Genomic DNA, 13,815 nt, shown 5'->3' on the forward strand with positions numbered 1-13,815 from the left:
CTGAGGGGGTATATAAAGCGTGTGGGGGGCAAGCAGCCGGTCTCATTCAGCACTGCAGCTCCCGCATCACCGCTTTCTCCCCGCCCTGAGCTACCTCGCGCTCAACAGGTATGACTGGGGCCTTGTCTCGACTGGGGCTAGCCAGGAATATGGGGCGGGGACGAGCGCCGGGGCGGGGACGAGCGCCAGGCCGGGCTCGCCGCTCTTGGCGCGGGACCCGCAGCGCGGCCGGGCTTTCTGGGGAAGGGGGATCGCGGCCTCGTTTCCACCTGGCTCGGTGCCCCCAAAGCTTGGAGCAAGGGCCCTGGGCCCCGAAGCTTCCCCTCAGCCGGCTGCCGCGCTCGCTGCCCAGGACTCCCCCGCTTCCCCGGGGTGGGTGGCCCGCATTGCCGCGGGGCGGGGTCCCCGGCTCCCTGCGGCCGGCTTGCGGCGGGGCGCGAAGAAGGGAGGCGCCCCCCCTTCTTGGCTCACGGGTGGGGGAGGCGGGGAGATGCTGCTTGCGGTTTCCGGCCGGCGTAAGCTGTTCCCCCGTCCCGCCTGCCCTGCGCCGCGCCGGTTCCGGGCGGGGGGGGGGGGAGGGGGACAACTGTCCACGTGACACCGCCTCAGCGGCTGGTTCCGCAGGGGCTGGCCAGAGCGCAGGCGCGAGAGCGCGTGGTGCGGCGGGGCATGCGGCCCGCGCGCGGGGAGGCGTGCTGGGGTCTTTCAGCCCCCGCCAACCTTCCTCCGCCCGCCTCGCTTCCCGGCTGCGTTTCCCCGTGGCCTGGCCGCGTGGCTCGAGGAAGGCGGCTGTGGGGCCGTGGGGGGACTTCGCTTCCCAGCATGCAACGGGCGCTCCCCCCCACCCACGTGGCCGGAATGAGGCGCGCCCCGCCGGCGGGCGCCCCCCCCCCCCCCCCCAGTGCCTGGAGGTTCGCTCTGCGGAGCTACGTGTTTCTGTCCCGTCAGCCTTTGTTGGCCAAGTGGCTCAAATTGCAACGGTTAAAAATAGAGGGTTCTGTGCCCCAGGCATGGGCTGAGTCTTTGTCCGCCTGACCAAAAGGCTGTGTGGCCTTAAGGCTTAGCTGTAAATGTGGTTCATTTACCTACTAAATTGTAAGGGACTTTGTCTCTTTAGGTAAGTTTCTTTTTGTTTTGCCTCACTTTGAGGCCACATGGCATCCTGTGCCTTTATTCTAGTAGCTAATTGGTGACTCAACGCCACATTAATTATTGATACTTTGCACAGAAGCAAATAGAAACATCTGCTACTAAACTCATGAAGTTTAAACTTTGCTATTGTTAATCCTTTCAGAGTTTTAAAAGGAAAACATTGATTTTGTTAACTTTTGTCTTATATCTGATTTAGGAGTTTATTAAACATGGGCTAACAAACTGAAGTGTTTGCATATGTGGTAAACAAGCTTCTCATTTACAGGCAAAATGTCTAAGGGACCAGCAGTTGGAATTGATCTTGGCACCACATATTCATGTGTTGGTGTCTTCCAACATGGCAAGGTGGAAATAATTGCCAATGATCAGGGTAACAGGACCACGCCAAGTTACGTTGCCTTCACGGATACAGAGAGGCTGATTGGTGATGCTGCAAAGAACCAAGTTGCAATGAATCCTACTAACACAGTCTTTGGTAAGAAAAGACATGAGCCTTTTAAATTGGGACTAGAATATTAAACTGAATAAAGTTGCTGTATTGTTGCTTAGCTAGCATAAACTATAGCTCTTCTGCTTGTTAGGTGGTATATCCTCATGCAGAATTGGGCTCTCTAAGTTGGATGTAGATGGAAGGAATTAGAGGCCTCGCATCTCTATTGTTTCCATGTTGGCATCAGTTTAGGCAGCAATGCCTTTGTTTTCAATGAACAAATTCTGGGAATGAAGGAACAAATGCCATCTGTTTTAAAGTACATCCTGTGGTGCAGGTTGGTGCTCAAATTGGCATGAGGCATAAGTTTAGACTCCAGTTCCATTCATAGTCCTGAATGATCCCAGTTCATCTTTAAGCTTATTGTGCTTTCAGCTTTCATTGAGTTCAGTTTAAGTATACAGGTTAAGGCTCTAAATCAGTGGGTTTTCAACCTGTAATCTGCAGACTCAAAACATTGGGCAGAGGGGTCTGCACATCCCAAGGCTGAAAACTACTGTTCTAAATCATGCAACCTCCATTTACTGTATAAAGTGGAGACTTTTTTGCCATTGTCCCCATACCAGTAGATAGGATGGTTTAAGTCTGCTCCTACTGTGGCAGGAGTCAGTCTCCATAGTGCCACTGAACAAGATGGCTAGGTATTTGGGGAGGGGAGTTACTTTGGGAGTTGCCTCATTTGAATTTAAAACAGAGGACATAACTGAAGTGTTGTCAGCATGCTTTTGTAGAATGGTGAATTGGAATTATTACTGACAATAGTTAACTTTTTTAGATGCAAAGCGGCTGATTGGTCGTAGATTTGATGATACTGTTGTCCAGTCCGATATGAAACATTGGCCTTTCACTGTGGTGAATGATGCTGGCAGGCCAAAAGTCCAGGTTGAGTACAAAGGGGAGACCAAAAGTTTCTACCCAGAGGAAATATCTTCCATGGTATTGACCAAGATGAAGGAGATTGCGGAAGCATACCTTGGGAAGGTGAGACTTAAGAGCTGAGCTCCTCCGGTAACTCTCCTAGAATTTAAGGGGTTAATGGTCTCAAACGTAGCTTGATCTTGGTTTCATATATTCATATACCCTGTAGACGAAGGTCTCAGCTGATTGTGACTCTTTTTCTGTCCATAGACTGTTACTAATGCTGTGGTCACAGTACCAGCCTACTTCAATGACTCCCAGCGCCAGGCCACAAAAGATGCTGGAACCATTGCTGGTCTCAATGTGCTCCGGATCATCAATGAACCGACAGCTGCTGCTATTGCTTATGGTTTGGACAAGAAGGTGAGCAAGTTGTAATAGCACAGCTAAACAGCATAGTAGATTGTTCCTAGTTAGCTCAATAGTGGTGAGTTCTAACACATGCGTAACAGAAAACACACTCTATTCTTCCAGGTTGGAGCTGAAAGGAATGTCCTTATCTTTGACCTTGGTGGTGGCACTTTTGATGTTTCAATCCTCACTATTGAGGATGGCATCTTTGAAGTAAAGTCAACTGCAGGTGATACCCACTTGGGTGGGGAGGACTTTGATAACCGTATGGTCAACCATTTCATCGCTGAATTCAAGCGGAAGCACAAGAAGGATATTACTGAGAACAAGAGAGCAGTTCGCCGTCTCCGTACAGCTTGTGAACGTGCAAAGCGTACACTGTCCTCTAGCACTCAGGCCAGTATTGAGATTGACTCTCTCTATGAGGGCATTGATTTTTACACCTCAATTACCAGAGCTCGTTTTGAAGAGTTAAATGCTGATCTGTTCCGTGGCACTCTGGATCCTGTGGAGAAGGCCCTGCGGGATGCCAAACTAGACAAATCACAGATCCATGATATTGTACTGGTTGGTGGGTCCACCCGAATCCCCAAGATTCAGAAACTGCTGCAGGATTTCTTCAATGGCAAAGAGCTGAACAAGAGCATCAATCCTGATGAAGCTGTGGCTTATGGTGCAGGTAACTAATTCCCCCATAACTTTTGTGGTGTCTAATGCTGGGCCTTTTGACTGTAGGGATGGGTATATGTAAAGCATGGAAAAACTAACGCAATACTCAAGCCATGGCAGCTATGGTTAGTAAGTGATTAAATGTTGGTGACCTATGGATTGCTATAGCATCCGTGACAAATCACTTATGCATGTATTCAACTAAGTGTATTGCTTAAATCCTATGGGATAGCATCTTTCCAGTTTACTTGCATTGATGAATTTGGTTCCAAAGCCATTCGTAGTTTCCACCAGAAGTTGACTGATGATGGCTAAAACCTTCCTTGGATGTCTGAGCGAGTTAAAAGAAACCTCCATTTCCCAGTGACAGTATTTTTTTGCAGTGTCTTGACACTACTTTCTTTTCAGCTGTTCAGGCTGCCATCTTGTCTGGGGACAAGTCTGAGAATGTACAAGACCTGCTGCTGTTGGATGTCACTCCTCTATCTCTTGGTATTGAGACAGCTGGAGGTGTCATGACAGTCCTGATCAAGCGAAACACTACTATCCCCACCAAGCAGACTCAGACATTCACCACTTACTCTGACAACCAGCCTGGTGTACTTATTCAGGTATGTATCTGGTTTGGGGTAATTATTCTTCAAATGGTTAAGGGACTGCTACTCATCACATTCACTGCCCCTGTACTGCGGCATAACCTCAATCAGTTTTAGGTACTGAAAACCCCCAGTTTAACTTTCTAACTTCTCTTGTAAGAAAGTACTGTAATTATAATTAAGTTTTATCTGCAGATGAGTTCAGTCTTCTTGAGTAGACTATCAAGACATGGTGGGTTTGAAGAACTCTTCCTTGTTTTGAGAGTTGATTTGTGAAGGAGTAACTTATGGCCGCTATGATGAGAACGTTCCAAAATCATTCGTAGTTTCCACCAGAGGTTGAAAGACCCATGTTGGCTCCAAGTACCTTCCTTGGATGTCTGAGCGACCATAACACATACTTCACTTGACTTCCTGATCCTTATGAAAATAAAGTTGAAAATACTAGTTGCAAGTAACAGATAAAACTTCATATAGCAAAATGCTTACGCTCCTCTTGTTGGTCCTTGTTTGTTTTTTTTCCCCCCACTTCAGGTCTATGAAGGGGAGAGAGCCATGACAAAAGACAACAACTTGCTGGGCAAGTTTGAGCTGACTGGCATCCCTCCAGCTCCAAGGGGCGTACCTCAGATTGAAGTAACATTTGATATTGATGCCAATGGCATCCTTAACGTGTCTGCTGTGGACAAGAGCACTGGCAAGGAGAACAAGATCACAATTACCAATGACAAAGGTAGGCAGTGCATAGCCCTTTGGGGGTGTAAAGTGGCTGCAGTAGTTGTAGGACTGCATCATGTTCCCCTGAAGTGGGTGGGTGTAAATAATCCAGTGATAGAATGAAAGGCCAATCTTACTGCTGCAGTGGTACTGGAACCACCAATTCCAGCTCCTTTCCCATAACTTCCAGCTTGCTGGGGTATGCCCCAAGCTAAAGCAGCTGCCCGGTCACCAATTTATGCTGATAGGGAATGTTAAACCATGTTGCCAATTACACAGGCAGTAAATTCTTAACACTGGACTGTCTTGTTCTGCATACTCCAAAAAGGAACCATGGGTTGATAGTTTAAAGCCTAAAAATCTCACTCCATGAGAACAATTTCTTACAGTAATGTGGCCCACAAACTTAGTGCAACCAGAAAAGGAGTACTTGTGGCACCTTAGAGGCATCCGATGAAGTGAGCTGTAGCTCACGAAATCTCATGCTCAAATTGGTTAGTCTCTAAGGTGCCACAAGTACTCATTTTCTTTTTGCAAATACAGATTTTCACAGCTGTTACTCTGAAACCTGTCATTAGTGCAACCAACTTACCATATCTTCCAGGTCGCTTAAGCAAGGAAGACATTGAACGCATGGTCCAGGAAGCAGAGAAATACAAAGCAGAAGATGAGAAACAGCGTGATAAGGTGTCTTCCAAGAATTCTCTAGAATCCTATGCCTTCAATATGAAGGCCACTGTTGAAGATGAGAAGCTCCAGGGCAAGATCAGTGATGAGGACAAACAGAAAATCCTGGACAAATGCAATGAAATCATCAACTGGCTGGACAAGAATCAGGTATGTTTAAAATTTCTCTCATGGAGATAATTTTAATCCAAAAATCAGAATTAAAAGTTCCAACAAAGCTCCAGGACTTGTTTTAACCTGAAAATGAGCACATTTAATCAGTGCTGCAACAACCAGGCAAGTATTCTGCCATTGTAATCTTAACTAGTATCTTTTTGTATTGTAATGGCCTACACAGAAGGCAGCTCCAAAATCCAAGGTGGGTTCGTAGTTTCTATGGGGGGGACTGTAGCTATTGGCCTAGATTTGGGTGGCAGGAGGTAGCTAATGGTCGCTATGATGAAAATGATTCCAAAGCCATTCGTAGTTTCCACCAGAAGTCGAAAGACTTATGTTGGCTTAAAGTACCTTCCTTGGATGTCTGAGCGACCATAAAATCTTCCTTTCTAAAAGACTACCTTAATGTTTCTCCTGGCGCTACAAGATGTCTCCCTCCCTTTTAGAGACCATGTCAGATCAGACTCTAGTTACCAACTCCACTAAAAGAAATGGGTTTCCTGAGTATTTCCCTTCCTGAGTGCACTTCTTGCACAAGTGAATAACCAGCAATTCCTTGCCATAACTGTTCTGACAGTGTCTCTTTAACTCTCCTATAGGATATTAATGCAGATGACATAAGTCTCAAGCTCTTTAGCAGTGGTTTCTGTTAACCTATAGCTTTCCTTCTGCTTAACTTTTTGTCTCTATTTACATCTAGTTATAGAGTCTGAATTGCTTTGTAGCTTGTCAAACACCTAGCTTAGCATACTACTCTGCCACACCCATCCTTGTTACCCAGGAAAACTGACTAGAGTAGTGCAAGCCTGCCCCTGCGTGGGGTTTGCTTTAAGTACACTTTCTCAAGGTGCCATCTTTACCCTGACCCAAGGTAAATGGGGGGAGGAGTATAAACAGTAGGCTGGCTCTTGAGCTGGCCTTCCAGGGGCCCACTTGCAGCAAGTGTGCAAATTGCTCTCTATATTCCAGACTGCTGAGAAAGAAGAGTTTGAACATCAACAGAAGGAGCTGGAGAAGGTTTGCAACCCCATCATCACCAAGCTGTACCAGAGTGCAGGAGGCATGCCTGGTGGCATGCCTGGTGGATTCCCTGGTGGTGGAGCTGCCCCATCTGGAGGGGCCTCATCTGGACCAACCATTGAGGAGGTGGATTAAATGCACTGGAAGCAGCATTCCACAGCTGGCTATTTCTTAGAAATTGAAGGACTCAAGGCTGGGTGCAGTGGCAGGCTAAAAAAAATTCCATATTTGAGCTGCTGTATAAATTGTGTCCGGGCATTTTAGGCATTCTAAATACTTGAACATGTGCACAGGGAAGGTGAACACCATTGCACTTTATCAGTACTGTAAACAAGTGCAAATGCAATTCATGTCCTAAGGAATAAAACTTATTTAATTGGCATCAAAAGGCTTTTGTTCTTGATTCATCCTACTTGGTGAAAGAAAAGTAACTTGTAGCTTATCAGGAATTATGACTATTTTAGTGAGACTGGCTTTGCTTCAGGTCTAGTTCTCAGATATAAGCATTAAAAGAATTTGTTGCTTGACCTAAAGTTATTAAAATTATCAGTTTCAGAGTAACAGCTGTGTTAGTCTATATTTGCAAAAAGTACTGTGGCACCTTAGACTAACCAATTTATTTGAGCATAAATCCGATGAAGTGAGCTCTAGCTCACTTCATTGGATTTATGCTCAAATAAATTGGTTAGTCTAAAGTGCCACAAGTACTCCTAAATTATCAGTGTTCTGGCCCCATAGCATTTTGGTCTGTTTGACTGAGTGCTTTGAGCATGGGTTTCAGCTCTTGGGGTTCTCTTCCTTGGAAGAAAGGAGTGAGGCTGGGACTTCACACCACTTATGGTTGGCAGACCTGAATGACTTCAGATATGTAGGCTGATATTTACTCCAACACAACAAAGTTCTGGAAAGCAAACTGACTAGCTAGAGACTTCCTCTGCCAAAAAGCTAAAGCAGGCACTGTTTTGAGTAGACAACATATAAAACTTGTTTGCAGTTGAATGCAGTTATAGATCAGACATCTCCTTAACAGGCACCAAAATTACACACAAGGCGTTGGACTCAAAAGTAATTTTACCACACTTCAAAGGCATGCAAATGTGGGCAGAAAGTGTCAGGTAAGATTGCTCACTTAAAGTGTCTAGTATGACTGTAAAACTAGTAATTTGCCAAACTGCTTGGGTTGGGAGTGTTGCCTTTTCTGTCAGAGGCTATAAAGCAGTCATACCAAGCTCTTGGCTTTAAAGAAGCCTCTTCAGAAAGCTAAGCAGTTAAACACACACTTAGCCAAAGGTGTCAAATTAATTGTTTCAATTACAGAATATCAGCTTTGTGACACTGCATATTTATTAAAGCTGATAGCTTCCCTTAAAGCCATTACTAGGCTGAAGGCAAAGCAAAAACTACTCCTTATAAATTAAGGATTCCTAATGTTCTATTAAAGGAACTTCCTTTAATTTACCCAATAAGTAGGAAACTAACGCATTTAGTGAACATGTCCTACACTGTGGCAGAAGCCCCATGTGAACTCTAAAAGGGAATTTGCAGTTGTGCTCACCAAGTAAGGCTACATTTACCTTACTTGTAAAAGCATCCCTCACTTTATGTAGGTGCTGAGATGCATGAGCACCTGGAAGAGCAAATCCATTTATATGGCTCTGGAACTTCACTCCAGCAGGGCTTGTCTAAAGTTAACATGCATAATTGCATTAAAGCACTGTGTAGGTGTTAATAGAATCAAAGTGGCCTGAGCTTGCTGAAATTTTAACACCTACAAAGTAGCCTGAATGAGAGTATCTATGCATGGTTTCAGTCAAACTTCCTCCACAGCTAGACTAAATGCGTATGACTAGCTTCCCCCACTACAGAATTAAATTAGCTTAGTTGTGCTACAGGGGTGCAGCCCCTACAGGTGAAATAATATCCGTCTAAGGCTCCATCTCTACTTGTAGCCACACTACAGCTACAGAAGGTGTCACTGTAGTTACGGCCCATGTCTTGGGGAGGTAGGTCAGTAGTTTAAGGTGATAAAATTCTTCCTTCACTCTGTCATTGTCTATGACAAGATTGAGATTGGCTTAGCTGTATGGTTCCCCTCCTGCCCCCCCCCCACAGGGTTGTACAGCTGGATTGACTTACTTTTTTTAGTGCAGACCTGGTCTCAGTAGTTCTTCCAACCAGTTAACAGCACGTGGTACTGAGGGGTAGTAATGTCCATTCTCAGTGTCAGCAGATGGGGAATTGAACAAAAGATCTTGCTAAAGTTCAAATGGGACTGGACCTTCTTTCTCCCCATTCTAACTTAATCTCTGCAAGCCCTGCTTCATGGGTGCTCTTGGGATTTACAAGTCCTCGTTTGTTACTGGTTTTCTGTTGTTGCTTCTGCCTGGGAGACGTTCTGTTGCTAAGGATTGAGTTGCTAGGCCATTAGGCACAGAAATTTTATTTAAAATAACTGTCTAAAGAACCCAGCTGTCCTTTTCATAAAGGAGTAAGTGAGACCACAGCAGGGAGGGAAGTGTTCCATATAGCAGAACAGAAAAATAAGTGGCTGAAGGTTGGCTTTGTAGGCTGGCTAGTTTAATAATACATGGTGCCAACTGGCATTTGAAGTCTGAAATCATTGAGCAGATTCTCATCCCAGGGTAGAGTAGATTTTACAACTTAGTTGCTGATTTGGGAGCAGGAATCAGTTTTCTGGAAGGTCAGTTAAACAAGGTAAGGATTCCTTAACAGTCTTACAGAGATCATGCAGTGCTCTTAAACAAAAGATTTGGAGCTAGGAGCTTCTGAAATTCTAATCCCAGTTTTGATACTGGCCCTCTGGGGCCTTGGCCAAGTCACTTCAGACCTAATGGGTTAGCTCTTGTCATCTCCAGGATGTGGGGCTTTTGTTCGTGAAGCGTTTAGAAAATGAAAAGTTTTGCACAGGGTTACTAAGAATGAACCAGAAATGCCTAGGAGCCTCTGAACTGGCCATATTTATAATTCTTCCTGTTCTGAGTTTTGCTAGACCTGAGGGATCAAATCAAAATTATACCTTTCCTCTACAATTTCAGTTTCTCTTTCAGGTGCTCCCCACCCTGCTGCCATTGTGAACAGGCTGTTAGTTGAAGGAGGAAAAGCTTGCTTGTCATCTAGTCAAATGGATTCATATTACCATCTAGTGAGCTGGTATGAGTAATACTAGAAGGAAAGTAGATGAGTCTTTTTATGGGGGATCTGGGTGTCTTGTCAGCACGCAGCCAGATATGGATCCTCTGGCTTAAGTTGAGGGATGTGGGCAGGGCAGCAGGGAAAGCACCTACTACTGGTGGTGTAATCCATACTGAGGATGAACAGTCTCTCTGGATTTCAAGCAACTGAGAAACCATGAGTTCTCTGTGGGGTTTGAGGTGAAGAGAAGGCTGAGTTTCTCAGAAGGATTGACCCTTTATCTTTGCCGTAAACCACGGCATAGTTTGAAGATGTATAGCTTCCTGGGCCTGTTCCAATGGTGTAACTTCCTAGCTGAAGTCTGGTCTCCATCTGGCCTATGCTTTCCAGCTTTTATTTTAAATTGACAACAGTGTGGGCTTCGAGGCTATGACGATCGGATCCTCTTTGAGGTTGCTTTGTTTTATACTCTAGCCTTTTGCTTTGTTTTATACTCTAGCCTTTGAACGGCAGTAGCTCAGTAATGTTTCCAACCCTAGACAAGGGACTCTCCTGGGTCATTGAGTCCAGTGGCCTGCTAATGCGGGCAGCTCACTTGTGGAAAATACAGGTTCTTCAGGTACTGTTCGGGTGAATCCACATTCAAGGTATGCCACGTCTGCACAGGTCTGGAAACTTTTGGTCTAGCAGTGTCTTTTGGGGGCACGCATGTGTCATCTATGTCCTCACAACATACACTCCTCACCCAAGAACATATAAGGGAGTGCAGCCACTCCCTTTGTATTAGCCACAGCAGTTAATCAGAATTCACCTTTGCTTGCCTCATTCCTACAAGGCAATTCTCAGAAATAAAAAACACCTTACCTTTTAGCCCTGAAAATCTTTTCTTAACTACACTGGATTATTTGACTTCTGTCTTCTTAAACTCAGATTGGGAATAAAGTTAAATCATGCCAGGGTTGGTTTGAGTTTCCATCCCTAATAGCGGGTGTCAGTCATATTGATGACTGAAGAGTTTCTATTGCATAGGTGTAGTTGACTTTTCATTGGGGTCACTTACTAGTAAAGGGTCAGTTTTTGGGTGCTAGGCAAGCGTTAGTATTAGGCATAAAGGTAGGTCCAGGGATGGTATAAATTAAAGAGTGTGGAGTAGTATCCTGAGTACGTGGGCAGATTTCCTGAGTGCTAATTCCAGTTCTGCTACTGAATACTTGGAAAAATCACTTTACCTCTTTGTTCCTAAATTTCTCCATCTATAAAATGGGGCAATAACATCTACCCTTTGGAGAGGATTAAAATACTACATAATGTTTGTTCTGTGCTTTGAACACAAAGTACTAATTATTATACCTGAGGGGAGACAGCATGCTCCGTGACTAGAGTGCTGGATGGTGAGTCAGAAGACTTGGGCTCTATTCCTAGCTCTGCTACTGGCCTGCTGGATGACCTTAGGCAAATCACTTCCCATCCTCATGCCTCAGTTTCCCCATCTGTAAAACAGAGATAATGATAGTGACCTCTTTGGTAAAGCACTTGGAGAGCTGATGAAAAGTGCTATGTAAGAGTTAGGTGAGCTGTTATTATTGACAGGCTATGACCTTGAGCAAGTCACTTTGTGTGTCTGTGCTTTGGTTTCCTTTTCCACCCTTTGTCTGCTTAAAAATATAAGTTCTTGGGGGTAAGACTGGCTTTTAGGACAGTGCCTACCTCAATGGAGACCCTAAACATTATCATAATACAAATAATATATTTTCTGCCTGAAGAGAAGTGAAATGAATTATGCTTGGCTATGAAATAAGGCTAAGCAGTAAACCCTGCAAATAACATTAACTTTTAGCATTTAGATAGGAATTAGTGAAGCGGTTAGCCATAGGGATGCGAGCAGTAAATGTGTCTCTGGCTCAGGACAGACATAGTACTTGTGTTGTCCACCAGGTGTCAGCAGTTGTTAATCTATTAAATTGACTCAGAAAATCACTGGCTGTTTTCTCATTTTTAGGAGTGTAGATTAAGTCCAGCGGAAATATTTTATTCAGAGAGATCTCAGCACAAGGGTTGTGGCATTGCAGGGTTAGGGTAACCAGATGTCCTGATTTTATATGGACAGTCCCGATATTCGGGGCTTTGTCTTACATAGGCACCTATTGCCCTTCACTACCATCTCAATTTTTCACACTTGCTGTCTGGTCATCCTGTGCAGGGTGCATCTCACAGCAAAGCAGATATTTAACTGCTTGGGTGCAGATTAAGAGAAGCAGTGCTTCTCTTAATGGGGGACAGTTTTTCAGATTCTCAGTTAGGGCTAACACTGTTTTAGAGAGCAGGGCACAGCTGAAGATTAACAAGGCCAGGATACTATCACAGGGTGTGACTTAACTATGATCATTATTAAATATCTCTGTAAAGGTAGCTCCCTGAGATCCCAGTCAGGATCAAGGTTCCATTGCACCAGGCACTGTACAAACACAGAATGTCCTTGCCCCATGATACTGTCCTGGGCCCAATGAGTTTACAGGCTATAAATATAAAACCAATAGGAATGAGAGAGGTGCATTTTAAGAGAGATGGGCTATTGGCTGGGTTAGGGGTCACGTGAGCACTCAAACTAGAGTTTATACAGCTCTCAAGGACTAAAGGAACAGTTTAAGAATTTCAATCCTGTGTTTTTCTTACAAGGACAAAAGGACATACTGACAACCAGGCCTGGAGCCTTTGTCCTAAATGGAATAGACTATTTATAGGAGGATGTGTGGGTGACTAGAGAAGACAGCAGAGGAGAAGTCAGAGACACGGGAGATGCTTAGGAAGAATCACTGTCCTATTTCCATGATAGAGTGTTGCACAGTTAGATACAACTTGTACGGTGGGGTGATACCCTTCTTTGAAGTATCTGGCATAGACCATTGTCACAGACAGCCTACCTGACTTGAAGGGCCATTGGTCTGTTCCTTGATATCAGCTTCTATGTTGTCAATTGGAAACCAGAGCTGTTGGCCAGGTAGATCTCTCATGGCCTAATGGTGCAGTCAGCTGGGGAGGAAATGCAGAGAGCAGCTGATGAGATAAAACTCTGCGCATCTGGAAGGGTCCTGTTTTTGTTGGGAGATGGGATGGTACAAACAAAACCAATAAATAAAAAGAGCGCAGAAAACAGCACTATTTTGTTGTTCTGTTTGAGAGTGAGACCAATTGATGAAAAAGGCAAGAGGCCCCACAAGATAAATAGCACACTCAAGTGCTTTCCCCTCCTAACTGACAAATTTATGGCCAGGTGGTTATCACAATTGTTTGATCACTGGCCGTCCATCTTCTAGGACTTGTGAAATAACTATTTTCCCTGCAAGAACTGGCCAATTATCCCCCATCTCTCACTGCCTTGCAAGAAGAGCATGCCACATAAATCACAGGCTTCAATTACTGCCTGCTTAGAAAGGGCAGGAAGTTAATTCCTTGTTTATTTAAGAGTTAGGAGAAGCTATCTGGATTTCATCTCTTTGAAAAGCCTTGTAGGGTTTGTATCTCCTGAAGTCATTAGGCTGCATTAGTTGTATAATAATCGTCATCAAACTCTGAACAACGTACAAATCTATGGTGACTCTGTCTCTCTTAGATGCTACAACCACATTGGAGCAGCTGCTAGATTTCCCCCACAATGCACGTCTGCTGATGTGTGTGCATTTTAAGGATTATGGCCATTAATTTTAGATTAAAGGTATAACAACATCCTACTGGAACATTCAGCACAGAGCAAAAGGCTACTGCCAAAGTATCTTGGCTTTGTGGCTTGACTGCTGAGGGAAGAATTCTCATGTACAGTTATGTCTAGTAGATTTGCACCGCGGCCTCGTGAAAGACAAAAACCAGCAAGAGTACCAGTCTAGCAAAGGAAAGTGTGGGTCATGTCCT

At 44.6% G+C, this 13,815-nt stretch overlaps 1 protein-coding gene and 3 non-coding genes across 4 annotated transcripts; all 4 read left to right on the forward strand.

Moving 5' to 3' along the window:
• Nucleotides 1–5: 5 nt before the first annotated feature.
• HSPA8 (heat shock protein family A (Hsp70) member 8) lies at nucleotides 6–7,144 on the forward strand. The gene is made up of 9 exons (XM_048827661.2): nucleotides 6–108; nucleotides 1,418–1,627; nucleotides 2,418–2,623; nucleotides 2,771–2,923; nucleotides 3,035–3,590; nucleotides 3,989–4,191; nucleotides 4,711–4,909; nucleotides 5,498–5,730; nucleotides 6,706–7,144. Exons 2-9 carry the CDS (start codon nucleotides 1,423–1,425, stop codon nucleotides 6,889–6,891), a joined length of 1,941 nt encoding a protein of 646 aa, XP_048683618.1. The 5' UTR covers nucleotides 6–108; nucleotides 1,418–1,422; the 3' UTR covers nucleotides 6,892–7,144.
• Nucleotides 3,829–3,919, forward strand: LOC125625540 (small nucleolar RNA SNORD14). The gene has a single exon (XR_007353584.1). It is a non-coding gene; the product is annotated as a small nucleolar RNA SNORD14 (small nucleolar RNA).
• Nucleotides 4,468–4,564, forward strand: LOC125625539 (small nucleolar RNA SNORD14). The gene has a single exon (XR_007353583.1). It is a non-coding gene; the product is annotated as a small nucleolar RNA SNORD14 (small nucleolar RNA).
• LOC125625538 (small nucleolar RNA SNORD14) lies at nucleotides 6,011–6,108 on the forward strand. Its single transcript, XR_007353582.1, has one exon. It is a non-coding gene; the product is annotated as a small nucleolar RNA SNORD14 (small nucleolar RNA).
• Nucleotides 7,145–13,815: the final 6,671 nt, after the last annotated feature.

Source organism: Caretta caretta, chromosome 22 (genome assembly GCF_965140235.1).
Source record: "Caretta caretta isolate rCarCar2 chromosome 22, rCarCar1.hap1, whole genome shotgun sequence".
Classification (NCBI taxonomy): Eukaryota; Metazoa; Chordata; order Testudines; family Cheloniidae; genus Caretta; species Caretta caretta.